The sequence below is a fragment of the Dipodomys merriami genome, unplaced genomic scaffold (genome assembly GCF_024711535.1).
Source record: "Dipodomys merriami isolate MVZ:Mamm:240054 unplaced genomic scaffold, mDipMer1.0.p SCAF_68, whole genome shotgun sequence".
NCBI classification, from domain to species: domain Eukaryota; kingdom Metazoa; phylum Chordata; class Mammalia; order Rodentia; family Heteromyidae; genus Dipodomys; species Dipodomys merriami.
This window is the reverse complement of record NW_027206268.1, coordinates 5,640,350-5,662,911: the sequence shown is the minus strand read 5'-3', so window position 1 is coordinate 5,662,911 and position 22,562 is coordinate 5,640,350. Positions and strand designations below refer to the sequence as shown.

Sequence of the window (22,562 nt, the reverse complement as noted above, 5' to 3'; positions counted from 1 at the left end):
CACGGGCGCTCGGCAATGTTTTACATTCTTATAGATTCTTATATAGTAAAAAATTTTTTTTAAATCTTCCAAACACCCTCAATGTCATTTGCTTCTTCCAAGAGAGAAAGGGAGGAGATAAAAAGCACTTGAACTGGGACTAGGGCAACATCTCTGCCAACATTCAGTTTCCTCTTAAGGCCTCAGTTTTTGGTAGATGAGAAGACTGAACTTATCCACCTCTGACATTTCTTCCACTCTGCGATGGTGTTAACAGCACAATGAGGCAAAGAAAGGAATGATGGAAGGGTAGATAGCTCTTAACATAGTGCCTCATATCCATTGGCAATCTTCTAGTTCACAACAAAACTGCACCACTTGCTGGGTTTCACAAATCATCAAGTCACACACACACAAGGCTCAACGAGTGAACGTGTGCAAGCAGACATGCTCACATGCAAGCGCAGGCGTGATGGAAGGATGGCATGAGTGTTAGTGGCGATGGGTGTCTGGTGTGCCATGACTTTATGAGTTACAGCCACAATGCTGGTGGAGTGAGTGTGAAGTGCATTATGAGACCAAACGACAAGATCCGTCTTCTCCTACCAGGTTTCTCAGTGCCCACTTGAGTCACTCTGGCTGGGAATGATGTCAGAACAATTCTGAGACTGCTGCTAGGGAACACAAGCCAGTATAGCTCCTATAGAGACAATGGGGTTTATCTTTCTCTTCCATTTATTTGACAACTGGATTATGTATTATTTTTCTTGCCTCAATTCTGTATTTCTTTAAATTATATTACCACAATCTAATTTGCATTTCTATTCAACAAGACAACCAATAAAGAAATCAAAACCCAAAAAACAAACTCCAATGGACTATTTCTAGCTTATACATGCCAAATAGTATGCCTAAAAGTCATGTGTTTCTGAGATAAAGTATCAACATGATTCTGAACCTAACCATTGTCATGTCCATTAAAAAAAGTTCCTTCCATAAACTTACAATTTTTTTTAAAAAATTATGTTACCTTAAAGCTGGAAATAGAAGTGCTTTTGTTTGCATTTTTAAGAGTCTGATTGACCCACTTAATAATAATGTCATCATTCACTTTTTCTCCTTCTCCAAGATCGGATAATACCTTCAGTGTGTACCTGCAACAGACAAGATTTATGCTTGGGACCAGCAGGGCCAAGTTAGCCTCCATGCCATTCATATCATACTTGAATATTTCAGAGACAGCCAGATATGGTAGTACACATATGTAATCCCAGTACTTGGGAGACTGAGGTAGGAGAATTCCCCAAATTCAAAGTCAGCCCAAGATATATAGTGAGACCCCATTTCCAAATAAAAGAAAGGACCGAGAGAGGGAGGAAGGGAGGAAAAGTTCAGTTCTAACATCTCTAATTTTAGTCTGGCATTTACACTTGATTACTTTCCAAAATTACAGAGCTCATTCTTCAAAACAAAAACTACCATGTGGTATTTCTAAAAGAATTCTAAACAGCTCCTTACAAAGTCATTTTACTGAGGTATTCATAATAAGTTATTGTGTTTCTAGAGATTGTCTCACTTTAAAATATAGTTATGAACATCAAGTCAATAGCAAACCTTTTATAACATTGCACTGTGCATTTCTCCTGTTTATTAAGCTTCAAAAATAGCTACTGGTGTGGCTCAAATGACCTCAGTTCTGTAACGCATCAGCTTTTACCTTCTCATCAACTGCCAAACCAATGCCAGGGTCAAGGTTGAATTCCCTTCATTTAGGTCTTGTCCAGCAATGCCCACCAAGGAGAATTTGGCTTCGTTTTTTCCAAGCGCCACAGCGTAGTTACAATTTTCAATCTACCAGTAAGAGAAAGTTTTGGTTTAAAGACACATTCTTAGAAACCTATCTCCTGAACCTGTAGACCTAGTTCAATCATGTGAAAAATAGTTCCAATGATACAGATGATGCTCAATTTCATTTCACAGTAACCAAATAAATGCAAAGAATAATTATTCCTTCCGCTCAGTCCTTTCTAGAGTGTTGTTGTTGTTGTTCTACCCTGACCTCTGCAGAGATTTCTCATCACTCATGACCTGGTGCTACAATTCTCTTATCGAGATACAGACTTCTCTTCTACTCAGGAAGTTGAGATCTGAGGACCCTAATTAACCAGCAAAAATACTGGAAGTGGACTTGAGCAAAAGTGGACTTGAGGTAGCCTTGAGCAAAAATGCTCATGGACAGTGCACAGGCCCTCAATTCAAGTCCAGGCACAAGCGCAACACACACATACACACACACACACACACACACACACACACACACACACACACACACACACACACTCACAGAACTATGCAAATTATGTGTAGGGAAGGAAGGAGGAAACTGGGGAATAACAAAGGAAAGACTAGCATTGTCCAAGAAGAATTATACTCATTAACTGACTTATAGAATTGTAATCTCTCTGTACAACTCCATAATAATAATCTATTTTTTAAATTTAAGAAAAGAAATAAGCACCATAGATATATATAGAGAAGTAAAAAAAAATGGAATTGACTCCTAGTCTACAGGGAAAAAAATAACAGCACTCTAGTTACATAACTAAAACAGGAAGAGAGTAAATGACATGTTCCATGGAAATGCAGATCAAGGAGAGAATTTTCTAGCAAACTGGATTGTGTAAAATGTGTTTCAGTGAAGGACCATCTGTTTTGTAGTTTGAGAAAAATTCTGGGGGAACTGGTGGAGAAAAACAAGTTTGGGGCGCCATGTAGAAGGCCTATGAAGATGCTGTTATGGCCGGCAAGGAAAAGGAAAGTGGAAATGGGTCTTAATGTTAAGGAAGGATGTGTTCTGTTTTTAGGAGTGCTTGGATTCAAATTTGGCAGAACCCTTGTAAGATTTGGAGCAATACCAAACTAAAGAAAGAATGAGAAATTAGGTTCCTAGAGGGAAGACAAAAGCCCTAAAAAATGTATCTGTTCCCTAAGAATGGAGTACAGACATTAGAGTTTTACGCAGATACTGGTGGCTCATGCCTATAATCTTAACTACTGGGAAATGGAGATCTGAAGGATCATGGCTGGGTTCACTTTGGTAATCCTAGCTACCAAGAGGGGGAGATTAAGCAGACTGTGGTTCCAAGCCAGCCTCGGCAGAAAAGTCTGTGAAACTCCATCTTAACAAAAGGCACTAAGCACGGTGGCAAGTACCTATCATCCCAGCTACAATTGGAAGCATAAAATGGGACCAGGGTCCAGATGCAAGTATAGATAGCTAAACAAGTGAAAATAGCCATAGAGCTCCTGCCTAACAATCTGAGATCCCGAGTCTCAAGACCTAGCATCCAGCAATTCCATTCCAGGGCATTTATCCAAAAGATCACAAACCAGGATACAGTAAAGCCACCAGTACAACCATGTTCACTGCAGCACTAGTCACCACGGCCAAGGTATGGAATCAGCCCAAATACCCTTAATGGAGGAATGGATCAATGTGGTATATATACACAACAGAATTCTATTCATCCAATAGAAAGAATGATAGTGTACCTGGAGAAAATTAGGTTAAGTGAAGTTAGCCAGGCCCAAAGAGAGAAAGGATCCACGTTTTCCCTTATATGTAGAAGCTAAGTCTAGCTTACAAAATCTTAAGCAAATGCATTGGGTAGTGTACAAGTATATACAAATATATTAACTGAAATACAGTAGGTTCAAGGAAGAACTCAAATAGTGTAATTCCTTATGAAGGCAAAGGCAAAGTTCAGCAAAATCAAATACCAGGAAGTGGGTGCTCAAAAGGTGTGGGGTGGGGTCAAGGGGCAAGAGGTGGATGAATGAAGAGAAGAGGGGGAGAATGTACACAACAATCATTGTACAGCCCACATTCTTTTGGGGGGTTCGGTCGTGGGGCCTGAACTGTGGGCCTGGGCGCTGTCCCTCAGCTCTTCAGCTCAAGGCTAGCGCTCTACCACTTGAGCCACAGTGCCACTTCCGGCTTTTTTCTTATGTGGTGCTGAGGAATCAAACCCAGGGCCTCGAGCATGCAAGGCAAGCGCTCTACCACTGAGCCACCTTCCCAGCTCCCAGCCCACAAAATTAAGAAGCATGAGGGAAAGAATGGGTAAGGGAGGGGTGGGTGACACTGATCAACATGTGTTGTATTCATAAACGGCTTTGTTGAATGGCAACGCCTTTGGACAACTACTTAAAACATCATTTTAAACTGAAAGGAAAAAGAAAAGAGTCTTGGGCCAAGATCTGAGCCTTAGAAAGAGCTAGAGCTGTCAGGCTGAAAGCTGAGGAACCTACAAAAATTAGGAAAAACTTGAAGAAAACAGTCTGGTGGAGGATGGAGGCCATGACCACTCAACATGGAAAATGGACACAGGTGAAGCTGGGTCATTTTGACTGATGAGAAATCAAGGGTTCGAGTAAAATGCAATACTGAAAAGAGAATGAAGGAAGACACTGACAGTTGGTTTGATGAACTTCACAAGAGAAGAAACGCTCATAAACTAAGTCCTGGTGGCACTGTGTTGTGAAAAGTATTCTTCATTTGTCAAAAACGAATTCAACATCTTGAATTTATCCCAGGCTTTATGTTTCCTCTTATAAATAGCTAGTGCTTGGAAGGAAGCATTCTGCATATGATTCATTTGTGACATTTTGTAATTAACATTAAAAGAAACTGCAGGTATAACGAATCTTCCATTTGGCATCTGAAATTATGAAGGAGAAAAAAAACTTATGTGAAATGAGTTAACATTTTCCAGATTTTATTTCCATGAGAATAGAAAGTAGAAAACTATAGGCTAATGAAATAAAAATTAAAAATGCAGGTAGTTCAATCACTTGAAATACTGAAAAAAATCTGAATATGTCTTGTAATTATCATACTACCCATTTATGGCTCTTTTCTTCCTTCCTTCCTTCCTTCCTTCCTTCCTTCCTTCCTTCCTTCCTTCCTTTCTTCTTTTTTTGTCATGGAGCTTGAACTCAGGGACTAGGTGCTACCCTTGAGCCCTTTTGATCAAGGCTAGCACTCTACCACTTTGAGCCACAGCTCCACATCTGGTTTTCTGGTTGTTAACTGGAGATACGAGTTTCATGGACTTTCTTGCTCAGGCTGGTTTTGAATTCCAATCCTCCGATTTTAGTCTCCTGAGTAGCTAGTATGACAGGTGTAAGCTCCCAGTGCCCGGTCATTTAGCTATTTTTAATACTCTGCAGTTCAAGCCTGACTGTGGCTTGAACTTAAGAAATCGTAACCTCCCTCAGCTTTGTTTGCTCATGACTGCCACTCTACCACTTGAACCACACCTCAACTTCCAGGTTTCTGTTTTTTGGTTTTTTTTTTTTTTTTTTTTTTTTTGCTGGTTAATTGAAGGTAATACTCTTGGGATTTGTCTGCCAGGGCTGGCTCTAAACCACGATCCTCTTATCTCAGCCTCCTGAGTAGCTAGGATTGTTAAGTGTGAGCCACTGATACCCAGATGAATACATATCCAGTCAAGATGGAGGAAGTTGTGCAATTATAAAGAATGCACTTACAGTGCATCTTAGACAACAGTAAATATTGCAGCTTGCTGCAGACAAAAACAGTTACAAGGGTCCGACTGGGAAGACTGCTTTCATCTTTCTAAACATTTATTAAAGCAACGTATTAACACAACGTATTTGGGGTTAGAGCAGAAGTGTGGGGAGAGAGCATGCTTTACTGAGCTTTATGAGATTCTAAATCTGCTGTTTCATTTCATAACAAGAACACTATATCCTCCCCCATCCCGTCCCTCCCCCCCATCATTCCATTCACCTTTTTCATATTTCCTCCGAGCGCTGGGTAGGGAGGTTTGTTGACCTGGCTCCAGTTCACCGGCACTCGGATCATTTCATAGAGCTGGAAGATCACTAAAGCATCTGCCAGGTCACTAAAGCGGAAAACAGGTAGGAAGAGCAGTGAGGGGTAAGGGTGTGGGTACCAATGACGTTAGGTACATTGCAGATGGATATATGGATGGATGTATGGATGCATGTATGTATGTATGTCTGAAAACACAATGGACTTGGCTGGGTATAGTGGCTCAGGCTTGAAACCCTAGATACTACTCTGGAGGCTCAGATCAGGAGGACTGCAGATCAAGGCCAGTCCAGATTGGAAAAAAAAAAGCCCATAGGAAATCCTCTCACCCATCTTAACAGTAGAAGCTGGGAAGGGAGCATAAATAGTATGAGAATAGAGCCCAGGTCAGCTGAGAGAGAGACAGATACAGAAACAGAGAGAAGAGAGACTATTTCAAAAATAACTAAAGTGAAAAGGGCTGGAGGCATGGTTCAAAGCAGTAGATTTGCCTAGCAACCATAAAGCCCTGAGTTCAAACCCCAGGAGCACCAAAAACGAAAAAATAGAGGGTCATTTAATGCTTGCAAAATGACAGGACACATCATTCAACCCAGAATTTCCATTATAATAATCTGCCCACATATTTTTCATAAATGTATACAATGACATATAAACATACACAACATACATGCACACACATGCGCAAAGACATGTGTTGCCACCGTGTTTAGAAATTGGGCATCAATCTCCGGCTGTAGGGAGCTGAAGAATAACTATAAACTCCCACGATATACTACGATAGATCTGAAAATGCACAGCTTCACAAGATGCATCAAGTTTAAAAAGCAAGTGGCAGAGTACTTCCTTTAGTCTGATCTCAGTTATTTAAAAAGAGGTTAGATTCAAATGTGCTTATATACTTATTATGCTAAGGACATTACTAGTGAGCAAGAAAAAGGTACAAGGAAGGGCAGGAAGAAGGAATTATCCTGCTTAATTATGTTCTCTGTAAGTATGTATTTCTTGATACTTGTACAGTAGAATGAGTTACTTACATATTATGATTTCTTTTCCAAACTTTAAAAATAGCTCTAGGAAAAATCACAGCTACTCAGTAGGCAGCTGTTCATGTTCGATAATGAAGGTTAACAGGAAGGAAATTAGGAGCAAGTAGGAGTTCTTAAAGTAAAACTACTGCCATTTCACATTCAGAAAAAAAAAAATTCTCCTGAGAAGCTTGAAGTATGTCTGTAGACTCTGTTTTCAGTTCTGTAGGCTAAGGACATAAGGCAATGACAGGTGAGGTTTTCTACTATGACATTAATCTTCAGCTCACATTTGAAGAATAACTGAATATTCTTTAAGGAGTTAAACGTTTTAAGGAGTTTCCTTGACATGTAATTTATTGATAGGTGGCTCAGAGGTAGAGTGCTTGCCTTGCATGCATGAGGCGCTGGGTTCGATTCCTCAGCACAACATAAGCAGAAAAAGCCAGAAGTGGCACTGTGGCTCAAGGGGTAGAGCGCTCGCCTTGAGCTGAAGAGCTGAGGGACAGCGCCCAGGCCCAGAGTTCAGGCCCCATGACTGACCCCCAAAAAAGAAAAAAGATGAGTTTTCTGTCACTCCCATCTGCAAATATCACATCATTTATCCTTAGCAGGCAGCACAGGAAATTTAGTTAATAAAATATTTTCTTGGTTCAACCCATGTTAATTAACTGCTGTCATTTTTTTTAATGTGTATATGTGTATGTATATGTGCTGGTCTTAGCTCGAACTCCAGGTCTGGGTGCTATTTCTGAGCTGTTTTGCTCAAAGCTTGTGCTTTGCCACTTGAGCCACAGCTCCACTTCTGGCTTTTTCTGTTTATGTGGTACTGAGGAATCAAACCCAGGGCTTCATGCATGCTAGGCAAGCATTCTACCACTGAGCCACCTTCCCAACCCCTGCTGTCATTTTTTAAATGATAATAAAGTATAAGATTAAAAAAACATAATAATTATCCAGGGAAAACTAGTGATTCCTACCTATAGATGATTTTAAAAATGTAACATAATAATTGAGATGTGGCAAAAAAAATGAAAAATATGAATTACAATGAAAGATATTGATATAATGGAAACAATTTTCAGTCATTACTTCAATTCTAATCTATTAAAGCTGAAATAATTTGTCCATAATAAATAAATAAATTACACACACATACACACACACACACACACACACACACACACACACACACACACACACACACACACACACACACACACACACACACTAGCTGCTTGTAATCCTAGTTATTTAGGAGGCTGAGATCTGAGGATCATGGTTCAAATCCAGCAGGGACAGGAATGTCCTTAAGACTCTTATCTCCAATTAACCACCAAAAAGCCAGAAGTGGAGGTGCGGCTCATGTGGTAGAGCACTAGCCTTCAGCAAAAAGACAGGGGCAGTGCCCAGGCCCTGAATTCAAGCCCCTTGACCAATACCACACCACCAGAAGACTGTATCCTGACAATAAGGCTGAAACACAGAAGGTATTTACCTGTACAAATGATTAATGTATGGGTTGACCCCCAAGGAGTTCATCCAGTTCCGGAAGGTCCTCTCTTCCTTGCTCTCTCCTGGAGGGGACAGAAGTTCACACAGGTGATTCGAGCCCAAGGAATCACCAGGGCTGTTTTGTAAACCATCCTTGCATGTCCACACTGGCCACACCCACTTTGTCCTGGTTCTTTAGATAATTGTCATTTCTTTAGAGGGAAAAGAAAATCTCTTAACCCCATCATCTAGGAAGCCACTATCTGTCTCTCTCCATTCAGAATTCCCTCATTTGATGTCTGTGGACAAGTGAGTCCTTAGTTTCCCTGTCCAGAAACACAATGGCTAAATTGGACAGTCTGAGGTGAGGATCAGAGACAAAAGGCATCTGGCAAACATTATAAAAACAGTCAGGGCACTGTTAGTACATGAACTCGAAACAGAAGAGCTCCACCTTTCCCACTGCAGTGCTTCCAAATTTGTATAGATTTTGGGTCTTTTTAAAAAACAAAAATGGGGGGGATGGGATTGCAGGATGGTAAGGGGAAACGGAGGAGGCAATAATGCTTGATAAGAAATGTACTCATTACCTTGCTCATGTAATTGTAACCCCTCTGTAGGGTATTTTCACAATAAAAAACTTATTAATAATAAAAAACAAAAACAAACCAACAACAAAAAAAACAGGAAAGTTTCTAGGCACACAAACCTATACCAGGACAGCAAATAATAATAAAGATTAGGAATTGCAGGTAATGGATAAAAATAGGCGATGATCAGTGTAACCATTCCACAGGTTTCCTGAATTACTTTAGATCATCTCTGTGAAAAATAAACAAACAAACAAATAAATAAATAAATACTTGAACCAGGCACCAGTGGCTCACACCTGTAATCCTAGCTATTTAGGAGGCTGAGATCTTAGGATGAAGGTTTGAAGCCAAGCTGGGCAGGGACGACAATGAGCCTCTTATCTCCAATAAACTACCAAAATGCTGGGAGCAGAGCTGTGGCTCAAGTGATAGAGCTAAAAGCTCTTGAGCAAAAGAATTTCAGGGATAGTGCCCAGGCCAAGTTCAAATCCCTAGGGCTGGCACAAAAAGAAAAACAAAAACAACTTGAGCATTCCAAGCCCTCCACAACGCCTCGGATGTGCTATATTTCATCCTAGGAAGTTCTCGTCTCAGGGGAGAACTCACTCCTCCTGCTCTCATGTTTAGCCTAGGGTAACGCTGCCTTCCTGAACATCAACTACCTCTGGTGTACCCCAAACAGGAAGATATGAGCTCACCCTGCCCTGTCATGTGTGTCTTTTTTTGTTGTTGTTGTTGGTAGTCATGGGGCCTGAACTCTGGGCCTGGGCGCTGATCCTCAGCTCTTACGCTCAAGGATAGCATTCTACCAACTTGAGCCATAGCACCACTTGCAGCTTTTTCTGTTCATATGGTGCTGAGGAATCGAATCCAGGGCCTCATGCATGCAAGGCAAGCGCTCTACCACTGAGCCACCTTCCCAGCCCTGTCATGTAGTGTCTTATAGATACTGACTGATTATAGAGGGTCCTCACTGACTAATCTTTTTTTTTTTTCAGTTTCTTTTTTTTTTTTTTGTGAAAATACTGTACAGAGGGGTTACAATTACATGAGCAAGATAATGAGTACATTTCTTATCAAGCATTGTTGCCTCCTCCTTTGTTTCCCCTTCCCATCCCTTCCCATCCTTCCCCCCACCCCCCCTCACTGACTAATCTTGACTGCTTATTCAACAGCAATGTCAGGGGACAATGGAAAAACCCATCCAGAAGCTCCCATAAGCAGGATTGGTATGGACTCTAGGAATATTTAGCAGGTACTCCCGCAGATGATTATAAAGTGTTTGTAGCAGATCCAACAGATTGCTCAGTTTTTTTTGCCAGTCCTGGGGCTTGAGCTCAGGGGGCCTGGGCACTGTCCCTGAGCTTCTTTTGCCTGTCTTAGCTGATAGCCAAACAGCTGATCAATGTGAGTGCCTCTCAATCACTTCCAACCTGCAGGCAAGTGTTCAGATCGCTCAGCATTAGACTCTGGCCCCATGAAATTCGCGGGATGGTTTAGCATAAAAATCTGTAAGCATCTAAGCGGCAGGCCCCCTTCTTAGAGTTAAGTGGCAGATCCTTGCAGAATCCAAAGGGCTCTGGTATTTCTACCAGTTGTTCAGCAAGAACCTGGCTCACCCTATTTTCATGGGCTTTCAATGCCATGACTCTACAGGTATCCCAGAACCTTCTTTAATCCTAACTGTATTACGTAGCTACATTATTTCTTGCTTAAATGTTGTTCCTTCTGGTCTTCATAAAACAAAACTGAGGGGCTAGGAAGGTGGCTCAGTGGTAGAGTACTTGCCTACCATGCACGAGGCCCTGGGTTCGATTCCTCAGTACCACATACACAGAAAAAGCAGAAAGTGGAGCTGTAACTCAAGTGGTAGAGCAATAGCCTTGAGCAAAAGAAGCTCAGGGATAGCGCCCAGGTTCTGAGCAATCTGTTATATCTGTTACAAACACTTTATAATCATCTACAGGAGTACCTGCTAAATATTCCTACAGTCCATAGAAATCGTGCTATGGGAGCTTCTAATGGGTGTAAATTAAATCCCTGAACTATCTCTAGGATGCCATAACTACAAGCTCAGTTGATCCATGTAACTTGGAAACTTTTGGTTGTTTGATTTATTATGAATGCTATTTATATAAGCTTTTTTTGTCCAGTAGTTGGAAATCCTTCACATTCTTTCTAACTAGGAAAATCCAAATTGTGTCTTACAATGACAACAACTTATTGTAAGAATGGTTTAAGTTTTGTTTTTTGTGGTTTTCCTTTTTTGGTTGTGGGGCTTGAACTCTGTACCTGGGCACTGTCCCTGACCTCTTCAGCTCAAGGCGAGTGCTCTACTGCTTGAGCCACAGCGCCCCTTCTGGTTTTCTAGTGGTTTATTGGAGATAAGAGTCTCACGGACTTTCCTGCCCAAGCTGGCTTTGAACAATGGTCCTCAGATCTCAGCCTCCTGAGTAGCTAGGATGACAGGCGTGAGCCACCGGCACCCGACAGTTTAGTTTTTGTTTGTTTTTTTTTTTAAGGAAAATACTTAAACTCTGTTGAACCTGATGATATAATGATTTTTTTTTAATGCTGCTACACTTGGGCTAAGTGTGCTGGAGCACACCTGTCATCTCAGCTAGTCAGGAGATAGAAAGAGGAGGGTTAACCATTTCAAGTTCAGTCTGAACAAAAGGGCTCCAGAACCTGTCTCAAAGACAGTCCAGTAATGGAGCAAGTGTCTGCATCCACAGTCACCTGAGCGGCACAGGTAGACGACCGTTGTCCAAGGCTGGCATGGGGCAAATGCACACGACCCTATCTACAAAGAAGTAAATGGACTGGAAACGGGCAGAGTACCTACCTAGCAAGCCCTGAGTACAAATTCTAGTCCTGTTAGGCGTGGGGGTAGGTGGATCCCCTGCAGGGAAGCTGGCTCACGCCTGTCATCCTAGCTACTCAAGAGGCTGAGATCTGAGGATCATGGTTCGAAGCCAGCCCAGGCAGGAAAATCTCTATAAGACTCTAATCAGTCACTCAAAAACCAGAAGTGGCGCTGTGGCTCAAGTGGTAGAGCGTTAGCCTTGAGCAAAAGAACTCAGGGACAGCGCCCAGACCCTGAGTTCAAGCCCCACAACCAACAGAAAAAAAAAAGAAAAAGAAAAAAAAAGAACACAGGTTGTATTTTGATTGGATTCTGACACTATTATAAGCTCCAGAGATTCCTTTATCTTCATATTGTTCTCAATGAATTACATTATTATCGTTTTAGTATTTAACACCTGGCAAGCAAAACACTATTTTGTAAATGAGCCTTTACTTAGCTGGCATTATTTCAAGTTGTCTTCATCAATAAACACTGAGCTAGAAGCACTATACATTTGTGTGAGAGCCATGGTAAACCACCAGAAAAACATCTATATTCCTGACTGGAAAATCCCTCCTGGACGGGAAGTAACTAAACCAATCTTAGGACTAACATGTAAATAGCTGATGTACAAGGTAGCAGGAACTATACAATAGTCCTTTCTCCTACAGGTCAAACTGACATCTGCGAAGGACAAAAGTCTCAATAAACAAAACAGACATATGGGCTGGGAAGGTGGCTTAGCAGTAGAGAGCTTGCCTAGCACGCATGAAGCCCTGGGTTCGATTCCTCAGTATTACATACGCAGAAAAAGTTGGAAGTGGCGCTGTGGCTCAAGTGGTAGAGCACTAGCCTCGAGCAAAAGACGCTTAGGGACTGTGCCCAGATCCGGAGTTCAAGCCCCAGGACTGACAAAAACAAAAGCAAACAAAACAGACATATTAAAAGTAAGCTATTGCGAAGTGCCAATGGCTTGGGTCTAGAATCCTAGGTACTCAAGAAGCCTAGATCTGCAGATAGTAGTGTGAAGCCAGCCTGGACAGAGGAGTCCATGTGACTTATTTCCAATTAACCAGCCCCCCCACCCCACCCCACCCCCCGCAAAAAAAGCTATAGCCAAGTGCCAGTAGCTAGTGCCTAAAATCCTACTTACTCAGGAGGCTGAGCTCTAAGGATCTCAGTTCAAAGCCAACCCAGGCAGGAAAGTCCATGAGACTCTTATCTCCAATAAACTACAAAAAAAGCCAGAAGCAGATCTGTGGCTCAAGTGGTAGAGCTCTAGCCTTGAGCAAAATAGTTCAGGGACAGTGCCCAGACCCTGAGTTCAAACCCCAGGACCAGCCCTCCCACCCCACAAAAAAGCCAGAGGTATAGAAGTGGCTCAAGTTGTAGAGTGCCAGCCCTGATTTAAAAAAAAAAAAAGTTCAAGAAAGAGCACAAGGCCCTGAGTTCAAGCCCCAGTTCCAGCACAAAAGTAATTAATTAAAAAGGTAGCTAGTAAAAGAACAGAAAAAGAACAAACCTATTCAACACTCGCTAAATGCACTAGGATTGTTATCTTGTGTTTTCCTCCCACCCTGATCATTAGTAAACACAGAATGCAGGTTAGACTGTCACTGATGACTACCCACTTATTTGTTCTGTAACTCTGCAAAGTAAGTGGTATTAGTCCTGACATATATATATATGTCAGGACTAATATATATATATGAACCAGAATCTGAACAAAGTCTTTCTAACTCGGTGGCTTATGTACTTTCTATCACAGCAAATGCGTTCTGAGATGCTTTCTCCAGCTATCCTATAAGTTCGCTTCCATTTGATATGCAGGTTCACTATTTCCTGGGGTTTAAATTTTTTTTTAATTCCCTAGAGATGAAATTCTCTACCCACGAGGACACACTCATAGATGAATCTGGGGTGTGATAAGGCCAAGCTTTATGAGGATTTATAAAAACACAAATTGGAAGAGGGAAAATATTCCAATGACAGAGGTCAAATACATCTTGGGCACTTGTACCAGAACATACATATGTTCTACATAGAGAGGATTGATAAATATTTCCCATAGTATCGCTCAACAAATATCAACTTAAATGATACTAATGGAAATATATAGCAATCCTAGTCACACTGAAAAAAAAAAAATCTCCAAAGCATGCTGAACACTAGCAAAAGAACCCAAACATGACACAGGGGGAGAAGCGAGCAAGACAGAAAAGGTAATCGAGCAACAGACCAGCGACTATAAAAAGCAGATCATTTTTAATATGCCACTTTAAACAATGCCTTCTGCTGGAATCATGGCGGGATTTTGAAATTTTCCAGATGGATTAAATACTTGTCTTCCTTTTTCCTTATTTTTTTATTTTTGGTTATAGGTTCTAATCTTTCACCTTAAATTCCTCTTTGGGGAAAAAAAAAGTCTACATTATTTTGTCTATTTCCATTCTTCAGTTATATATCTAGGTAGAGAAGAGTCTTTGTTTTAACCCTCAGGTTAACTATATGGAATTAATTGTATTTGTTGTATTTACAGAGTTGACAAGGACTTTAGAACTCTCTGTTGTTACAGTCAAAGATAAAAGATCCAGAGACTGCTCACTGTCTCACAGGGAAAGAGTGTAAGGAGAAGGGCATGTGACTCAATATTGAACATGAGATGGTGGTGAAAATCCCCACCATCTCCCAAGTGAGACATCTAAGGAGGATCTTAGGGATGGCCACTCCATCAGACAGCTAACATTGCTACTCCCACTGATTTTACTCCTTGCTCTTACACTAATGGGATACTGTCAGGCGTGTGGCTGGGGTTGTAAGAGTGGGAGGAGAATAGAGGAGAGGCTGGGAGACAGAGGTCAGGAGAAAGGAGAATGCTTCTGTCACTGAGGTGATTCCTATACTGGAATCACTTTTATGACACTTAAGAAATGTAACTGTCCCGGCTCTGCTAGTTAATCCAGTTTCACTTGTGTCCCTTGCCTGTAGTCATTTATTCGATAGGCATATTAAGACAAATAACACAGCATGAACAATGCAAAAAAAATTAAATCTCAACCCAGATGGAAAAGAATAAATGCCAGAACGAATAGATTTATAGAGTATAGAAAAGTACTAAATACAGTACCTACATTAGGAGGGGTCAAATCTGTATTTCATGAAGCAAAACAGGAAAGTATTATATATTATGAGACAGATAACAACAGTCCACACACATCAAGACAAGTATAATTTTTTTCATACATACTAAAAAACGTTAACAAAAAAAAGAGAGAGAGAATCATCCTGGAGTCAAACTAACTTTCAAACAGAGGAAAAAGGTGTATGTAATTACATTTTTTTCCAATAGATAATTCATTTATTCCTATTGGTAGAGTTACATTTATAGGATGATTTATTTGTAAGGATATTGTAGATGGATGACTTTTCATCCAATTCTTAGGGAGAGATACCAGATAAGGAAGGTTTAACCCAGCATTCTCTTTGCAGCAAAACAACCATCCACTTCCTATATATATAAGTTGATTTTTTTTCTAGTGGCTCTCCATACCTATACACAGTTAATTCATGTACCACCACCATCTCCTACCTGGAAGAGCAAAGTATTGCCAAACCCCAAGAAAAGACATACGAGGAAGCAATTAAGGGGAGAAGGAACATACCTTCCAGTAAGTTTATATCGATGTCGTTATTGTCAGGCTTGTGTAGGCAGGGGTAGGTGTTAAAAAGATTCGCTACAAAAGCTAAGTTAAGTTTAGGGTTGCCTGAAACCACATCGGCCGGAGAAACGAACTGCCTGCAGCCGAGTTTGTCGGCTTCCTGAAGCATGAGGCCAGCTCGCTTCAGGTCATTCTTCTCCTAAACGAAGAAATCCAACACAAAATGGTCAGGATTGGTGTCATATCGACAGGTGCACAGTTAGAAGAGCAATTCGCTTTCTGCACGTGTATCCAATGGTAAAAAGAATGTGGGAGCTTCACAAACCAACTTCTCCCAAATGTATTTTGGTTTTTGTCAGTTGTGGGGCTTGAACTCTGGGCCTGGGTGCTGTCCCTAAGCCTCTCTGTGCTCAAGGCTTGTCCTCTACCACTTGAGCCACAGTGCCACTTCTGATGTTTTGAGTGGTTAACTGGAGATAAGAGTCTCATGAGGACTTTTCTGCTTGGGCTGGTTTTGAACCACAATCCTCAGATCTCAGCCTCCTGAGTAGTTAGGATTCCAGGCGTGAGCCACTGGTGCTCAGCTTTCTTTTTTTTGTTTTTTTTAATAAGTTATGTTTTCCTGCTAGGATCTCTGATTCTTAGCTCATTCTAATTCATGAACTTTTCCACAGAACACTCAGATATGGTATGAGTGAACTACTCACTGGCCAATAACAGGGTCTCAATAAACAATGAGAAGGAAAATTATACATAAAACAAGAAACACAAGTCTGTAATTAAATAATGAAAACATATAAGTGTAGATAGATATCAGCAGATCACCATATATGGGCCTTGTTTAGATCTGCTATAGCTACATCTATACAAGATTGAGCTCAGGGTCTGATGCTAAGCCATAGCACCAGCCCTCTTTATTTAGATATTAATTCAAATGACTAATGAAAGTGTGACATTTAGAAGACAATGGTAAATGCTAATGATGACTAGATGATATTATAGACTTCACAATTTTGTAGAGATAAGCATCTTTTAGAAATACTGAAATGGGCTGGGATGTAGCTCAGTGACAAAGCGCTTGCCTAGCAAGTGCAACGTCCTGGGTTCGATCCCCAGTACCAAAAAAGAAAAGACAAAAAAAAAAAAAGAAATACTGAAATGTTTATCCATCAAACATATGTGTCATTATATATTGTGATTCTATGCCTATAAATTAAATATTCCAGGTCAATTAAATGATACTATGTATACAACTGGCTTCAAGGTAACATAGCAGAGGTACGAAGTAGGTGGGGATTAAATTAAATAAATTCACTGGCCCTGAGTAGACAACTGTTTCACTGAGAACAGGCACAGGGCAGTTTGATATACCAAGTCTATGCACTTTTGAATATACTTAATATTTTCCAAGCACTGGTGGCTCATGCCTGTAATCTTAGCTACTCAGGAAATTGAAATATGAGGATTGAAACCCAAAGCCAGCCCAGGCTTATCTCTTATCTCCAATCAACCAGCAAAAAGGTGGAAGTAGAGGTGTGAGTCAAGTGGTAGAACCTCATTGCTTGAGTGAAAAAGCCAAATGAAGAGTCAGGCCCTGAGCTCAAGCCCCAGGTAGTGGCACATAAAATAATTTCCAAGTTAGGTATCTGATTTTTTTGACTTGATGTCATTTGCGAACTTTGTGTAGTTTTGCGATGCTACATTTCTGACATATTTCATTCTAGTAGTGTGAAATGTCACTTATTAGTAACGATTCACGTTATCTTTAAGATTTCTACACTGGAAATGTATTGGCTGGTGTTGATAAGTCGAGAATGGGCTCCTGGGAAAATGCATGAGCCAGGTCAGGATCTCGGTCAGTCCTTCCTGCACCTGAACACTAGGACTTGCCATCTTCTATTCTGTACATTTCCAAACATCAGCTATAGAACTGATTGCCCATTGCTTAGCAACCTAATAACAGCTTGTTCCTCCCCTTTCTTGGTACACACTGACAAATCACAAAAGCACTCTGGTTGCAGACAGCATTTTGCTTGGGAACTGTGGATGTAGGGTTGACTCCACACATACTGATGAAGCTTAGACTTTTGCCCTTCCCTTTCTCCAGGCATGGCTGCCAGATTAGCCGGACATTTGGAGCCTAGGACTTGAAAGCCAGGTGCAAAGCACGGGCTGAAATGTGAAGAAAGGGCTGAGGGCAGCCACCGGTGGCTCATGCCTGTCATCCTAGCTACTCAGGAGGCTGAGATCTGAGGATCGTGGTTCAAAGCCAGCCCAGGCAGGAAAGTCTGTGAGACTCTTATCTCCAATAAACCACTAGAAAACCGAAAGTGGTGCTGTGGCTCAAGTGGTAGAGCACACGCCTTGAGCTGAAAAGTATAAGAACAGCACCCAGGCACAGAGTTCAAGCGAAAGAAAGAAAAGAAAGAAAGAAAGGAAGGAAGGAAGGAAGGAAGGAAGGAAGGAAGAAAGAAAGAAAGAAAAGGGCCAAGGGCTCCAGAGAGGCCAGCTGCCTGGATAGAAATCCCATTATTATTTTTAGGTGCCAGTCCAGGGGTTGGATCTCAAGGCTAGGGTGCTGTCCCTGAGCTTTCTTTTTTTTTTCTTTTTATCCCTCAAAGCTAGCGATCTACCACTTGAGTCACACTCTGACTTGCAGCTTTATGGTAGTTACTTGGAAATAAGAATTTCACCAACTGCCAGGACTGGCTTCAAACCATGATCCTCAGATCTCAGCTTCCTAAGTAGCTAGGATTACAGGGGTTAGGCCATTGGTGCCAGGCAAGAGTGGACAGCAGGGGTCGGCAGGGGAAGTGGGGGTCCTGGTTGAATGGGTATAGAGGTTTTTACTCGGGGAGATGAAATAGCTCCAGAAGAGGAGTCACTAGAGATCGCTGCACAGCTCTGTTGAACACATGGAACATTCTTGAACTCACAACTGATCAAAACAGCAAGTTTCAGCCTACGTATACTTTTACCACCACATACAAAAACTAAAAACTGCGCTCACATTGAGCCCTGAAAGGTCGATGTCAACGGCAGGGCCTTCTCGGTCACCTTTAGGGGCAATCTGATTGAGCAGATGAAAGTAGGCTTTTGAATCCTTTAAGAAAAAAAAAGGAAATAGCATTATTAAACTGAATTATCAGAATCACTCTATATTTAGGGGGGGAGGATGCTCACACTGGGGAGATGGCTCCCATCTCAACATGAATAACACAGAATTACTCACAGGTTCCTGGAATCGCCCTGCTGTGTTCCCACAGCTCAGGGTTTCCTGCACTTCAGGGTTCCAACCTCAGCTACCACAGGGTTCCCTGGGCCCGGAAACCCCTCCCCCAACCCGTTCCATTTGTCTACAACCTAAATGTTAGTTAAGGTTTAGGACAAGTTGGGTATGGTAGCTCAGGCCTGTCACCCTAGCTACTCAGGAGGCTGAGCTCTTAGGATTGCAATTCAAGGCCAGTCTGGGCAGGAAAAAAATCTGAGACTCTTTATTTGTAATGAACCAGCAAAAAGCCAGAAGTAGAGCTGTGGCTCAAGTGATTAGAGTAACAGCCTTGAGCCAAAAAAAAAAAAAAAAGCTAAGGGACCTCATCTATGATGAGTTCAAACTCTATATTTAGGTCAACTATGTTCTCCTGGAAGACTTTTCTGGTTTTTTGAATGAACCCCATTCTTCCCTCTATACTGCACTGTATACCATCTCTATAAACAAACTATGGTCAGAGCTGTGACCAGGAGGGGTGGGCACACAGACTACAATCTATATGCCATGACTGGAACTGATCACGAGCGGTCAGACTGACTGGGCCACACCCTGAGTTCAGGGCACAGATTGGTTGAACCTTGATGTCCTGGCTGAAGTTGCTGATGGTGCGCCAGCCGGCATTGGTGAGGTGGTAGTTGACCCAGCGCAGCAGCAGCTCCTCAGGGGACAGCTTCATCAGCTCCTCCAGCTCCTCACCGTCGCTGAGCAGTGCGATCAGAGCTGTCAGGAGCAAGGGCATGTGAATCCTGACTTCCCTTGGGGAGAGGTGGGGGGGTGGGTGGAGATGCCTCCAGCTCCAGGCCCTCACCTTCGTTCCTGGAGAGTTCAATATCGGCGAAGAGACCAACTTTAATGATCTGCCAGAGAAGGCCCAGGACCAAGTGAGGTTTTCCTTCTTTGAGATCCTGAGCACCGATGTTGACCACAGTGCAGCCGATGGCAGAGGCGGAATTCAGTGCCAGGTTCAAATTTTCCTGAATGGCCAAAAGAGAAAATCACAAAGGGAAGAAATTCTGGCTCTCATGGCTTATCATTGACAAGTTAGCTGTAAGAAACCATGGGTTACAGAAGTCTAAGTCCTGGGACTTGAACTCAGGGCCTGCGCGCTGTCCCTGAGATTTTCTTTTTTTGCTAAAAGCTCATGCTTGACCACTTGAACCACAGATCCACTTGCAGGTCTTTTGGTGGTTCTTTGGAGATAAGAGTCTCACAGACTCTGAACCACGATCCTCAGCTCTCAGCCTTCTGAGCTGCAACCTGAGCCACCAGGGCCCCATATCTCAGAAATTTCAGATTTTTTAAAAAACAGAAGTAATGCTTGTACCTGTTAATTACTATTAATACTAAAAAAAAAAGAAATCACATGGTTTTTAACTGTCATCTGCAGTATGCTAATGACTTCCACATGTGAGACCGCCCTCTGCCCCTGGAGAGCTCCCCTGTGCTCTCTGCGCAGGGTACACTTAGTAACGTCCACCCGATTGCTCCTCAAACCCACCAGGTCCAAAACAAGCCCATTTTCCACCTGATGTTCCTCCCATCTCTGCCAAAATCATTAAGTCCTGATCTTATTGACTAGCTTGGGTGAGAGGACCAACTGTTCACGCCCCTGCCTTGGTTCCTGAGGAAGTTTGCGCAGAATCCAAAAGCTGTCCTGTAATCCCCAAATCCTCTCCACAACCGGTAGCACTAACCTGACTTCCTGAGACCACGCCAACACCAGCTCTCCATTCTCCTCCTGGACGTTCTGTGCGGGTGAACCCCTACTTGGGACACAGCCAGTCCCCCCCTTCCCCCCCATGGAAGAAGATACTCACAGAAACAGTGAAGGGGGTCAGCTTTCTCTTGTTGATGGCCCTTTCGTCAATAGTATCCGGTTCAGACAAGTTGATCATTTTGCTAATGAGAAAAAAAATGGCAATAATTAGGTTGGGAGAGTTGCAGAAATGTTTTAGAAAAAAAAAAAAAAAGCTAAAATTTGAGAAGTGGTAAGAATTCATTTGTTTATTAGGATATATATATATATCCTAATATATATATACTATATATAGTATATATAATATATAATATATATATATTTAAGCCAGAAACTTTATTGTTTAAATCTAATAAATATTCTTTTTTTTTTTTTTTTGGTCGGTTGTGGGGCTTGAACTCTGGGCCTGGGCGCTGTCCCTCAGCTCTTCAGCTCAAGGCGAGCGCTCTACCACTTGAGCTACAGCGCCACTTCCAGTTTTCTGGTGGTTTATTGGAGATAGGAGTCTCACGGTTTCTCCTGCCCAGGCTGGCTTTGAACCGCGATCCTCAGATCTCAGCCTCCTGAGTAGCTAGGATTACAGGCGTGAGCCACCAGCGCCCGGCCGTAATAAATATTCTTGATCCTGAAACAAATCTACTCCTTGACATAGCTCATGCAGTTTCTTTGTGGCAGTTTTTGTCTTTATTTCACATAATAATCGCTAGTATTGTTAGAAGTAAACAAACTCCCAGAAGACCAAATGCCAAGCAAAAGAAGAGGTGACATTGTCCAAAAAGAATTGTATTCATGGGGCTGGGAAGGTGGCTCAGTGGTAGAGCGCTTGCCTTGCATGCCTGAGGCCCTGGGTTCAATTCCTCAGCACCACATAAGCAAAAAGAAAAAAGCCGGAAGTGGCGCTGTGGCTCAAGTGGTAGAGCGCTAGCCTTGAGCTGAAGAGCTGAGGGACAGCGCCCAGGCCCAGAATTCAGGCCCCACGACCGGACCCCCAAAAAAATAACAAAAAAAAAAAAAAAGAATTGTATTCATTACTTTACTTATGAAATGGCAACTCCTCTGCATAATGCCTTAAGAACAATAAAACTATATATATACATATATACATATATATTTTTTAAATGTGGTACCTATACACAATGGAATTTTACTCATCCATTAGAAAGAACAATATTATGTCATCTGAAGGGAAATGGATGGACCTAGAACAAATCATGTTAAGGAAGCTAGATCTATAATTGTACAGGACTCTAGGCATTCACACACAGTGAGACCAAAAGAGGAGGCTCTCAGGGGAGGAGCAGAAAGGTGCAATGCCTCTGTGCCTCTAATCACATAAAATAATACTTATAGAAATAAACTCAAGGAGGGCTGGGAAGGTGGCTCAGTGGTAGAGTACTTGCCTCAGATGCATGAGGCCCTGGGTTCGATTCCTCAGCACCACATAAGCAGAAAAAGCTGGAAGTGGTGCTGTGGCTCAAGTGTTAGAACGCTAGCCTTGAGCTGAAGAGCTGAGGGACAGAGCCCGGGCCCAGAGTTCAGGCCCCATGACCGACAAAAAAAATAGAAATGGAGAGGAAGAGGGTGAACAAATGTAGCAGTGGTACTCAGTATAAACTACATGGAAAATGAACTATACAACTTGTGAGAGGGGAAGGGAGAGAAAAACTGGGAAAGAGCGAGGGATGGGGTGAAATTGTCCAAAAAGAAATGTACTCATTACCTGACTTATGTAATTTTAACTCCTCGGTATATCACCTTTATAATAACAATTGAAAAAAGAAAAAGTAAATAAAAGAAAAGCCAGGTGCTGGTGGCTCATGCCTATAATCCTAGCTACCCAGGAGGTTGAGATCTAAGGATTACAGTTCAAAGCCAGCCCAAGCAGGAAAATCCATGAGCATATTATCTCCAATAAACTACCAAAAAAGCAGAAGTGGGGCTGTGGCTCAAGTGGTAGAGTGCTAGTCTTGAGCAAAAGAAGGGCAGGGACAGAGCCCTGACACTGAGTTCAAGCCCCAGGACTTGTTTAAAAAGAAGTTTCCTGTCCAAAAAGCCTTTCAACAGTGAAGTTCAA

General features: G+C 42.0%; 1 protein-coding gene across 4 annotated transcripts in view; it reads right to left on the bottom strand.

Moving 5' to 3' along the window:
* Pls1 (plastin 1) overlaps positions 1 to 22,562 on the bottom strand; it is a 64,951-nt gene that overhangs the window by 4,641 nt on the left and 37,748 nt on the right. For 3 of the 4 annotated variants that reach the window (XM_070005570.1, XM_070005568.1, XM_070005569.1), the window contains exons 6-14: positions 20,550 to 20,631; positions 19,541 to 19,706; positions 19,310 to 19,452; positions 18,472 to 18,564; positions 15,465 to 15,660; positions 8,366 to 8,444; positions 5,795 to 5,909; positions 1,697 to 1,830; positions 1,010 to 1,133 (exon numbers count right to left, since the gene is read on the bottom strand). In XM_070005570.1, the coding sequence (XP_069861671.1) occupies positions 1,010 to 1,133; positions 1,697 to 1,830; positions 5,795 to 5,909; positions 8,366 to 8,444; positions 15,465 to 15,660; positions 18,472 to 18,564; positions 19,310 to 19,452; positions 19,541 to 19,706; positions 20,550 to 20,631 (1,132 nt within the window). Of the gene's footprint in view, positions 1 to 585; positions 680 to 1,009; positions 1,134 to 1,696; positions 1,831 to 5,794; positions 5,910 to 8,365; positions 8,445 to 15,464; positions 15,661 to 18,471; positions 18,565 to 19,309; positions 19,453 to 19,540; positions 19,707 to 20,549; positions 20,632 to 22,562 lie in introns of all 4 variants that reach the window. The other variant, XM_070005571.1, reaches the window with a different exon arrangement.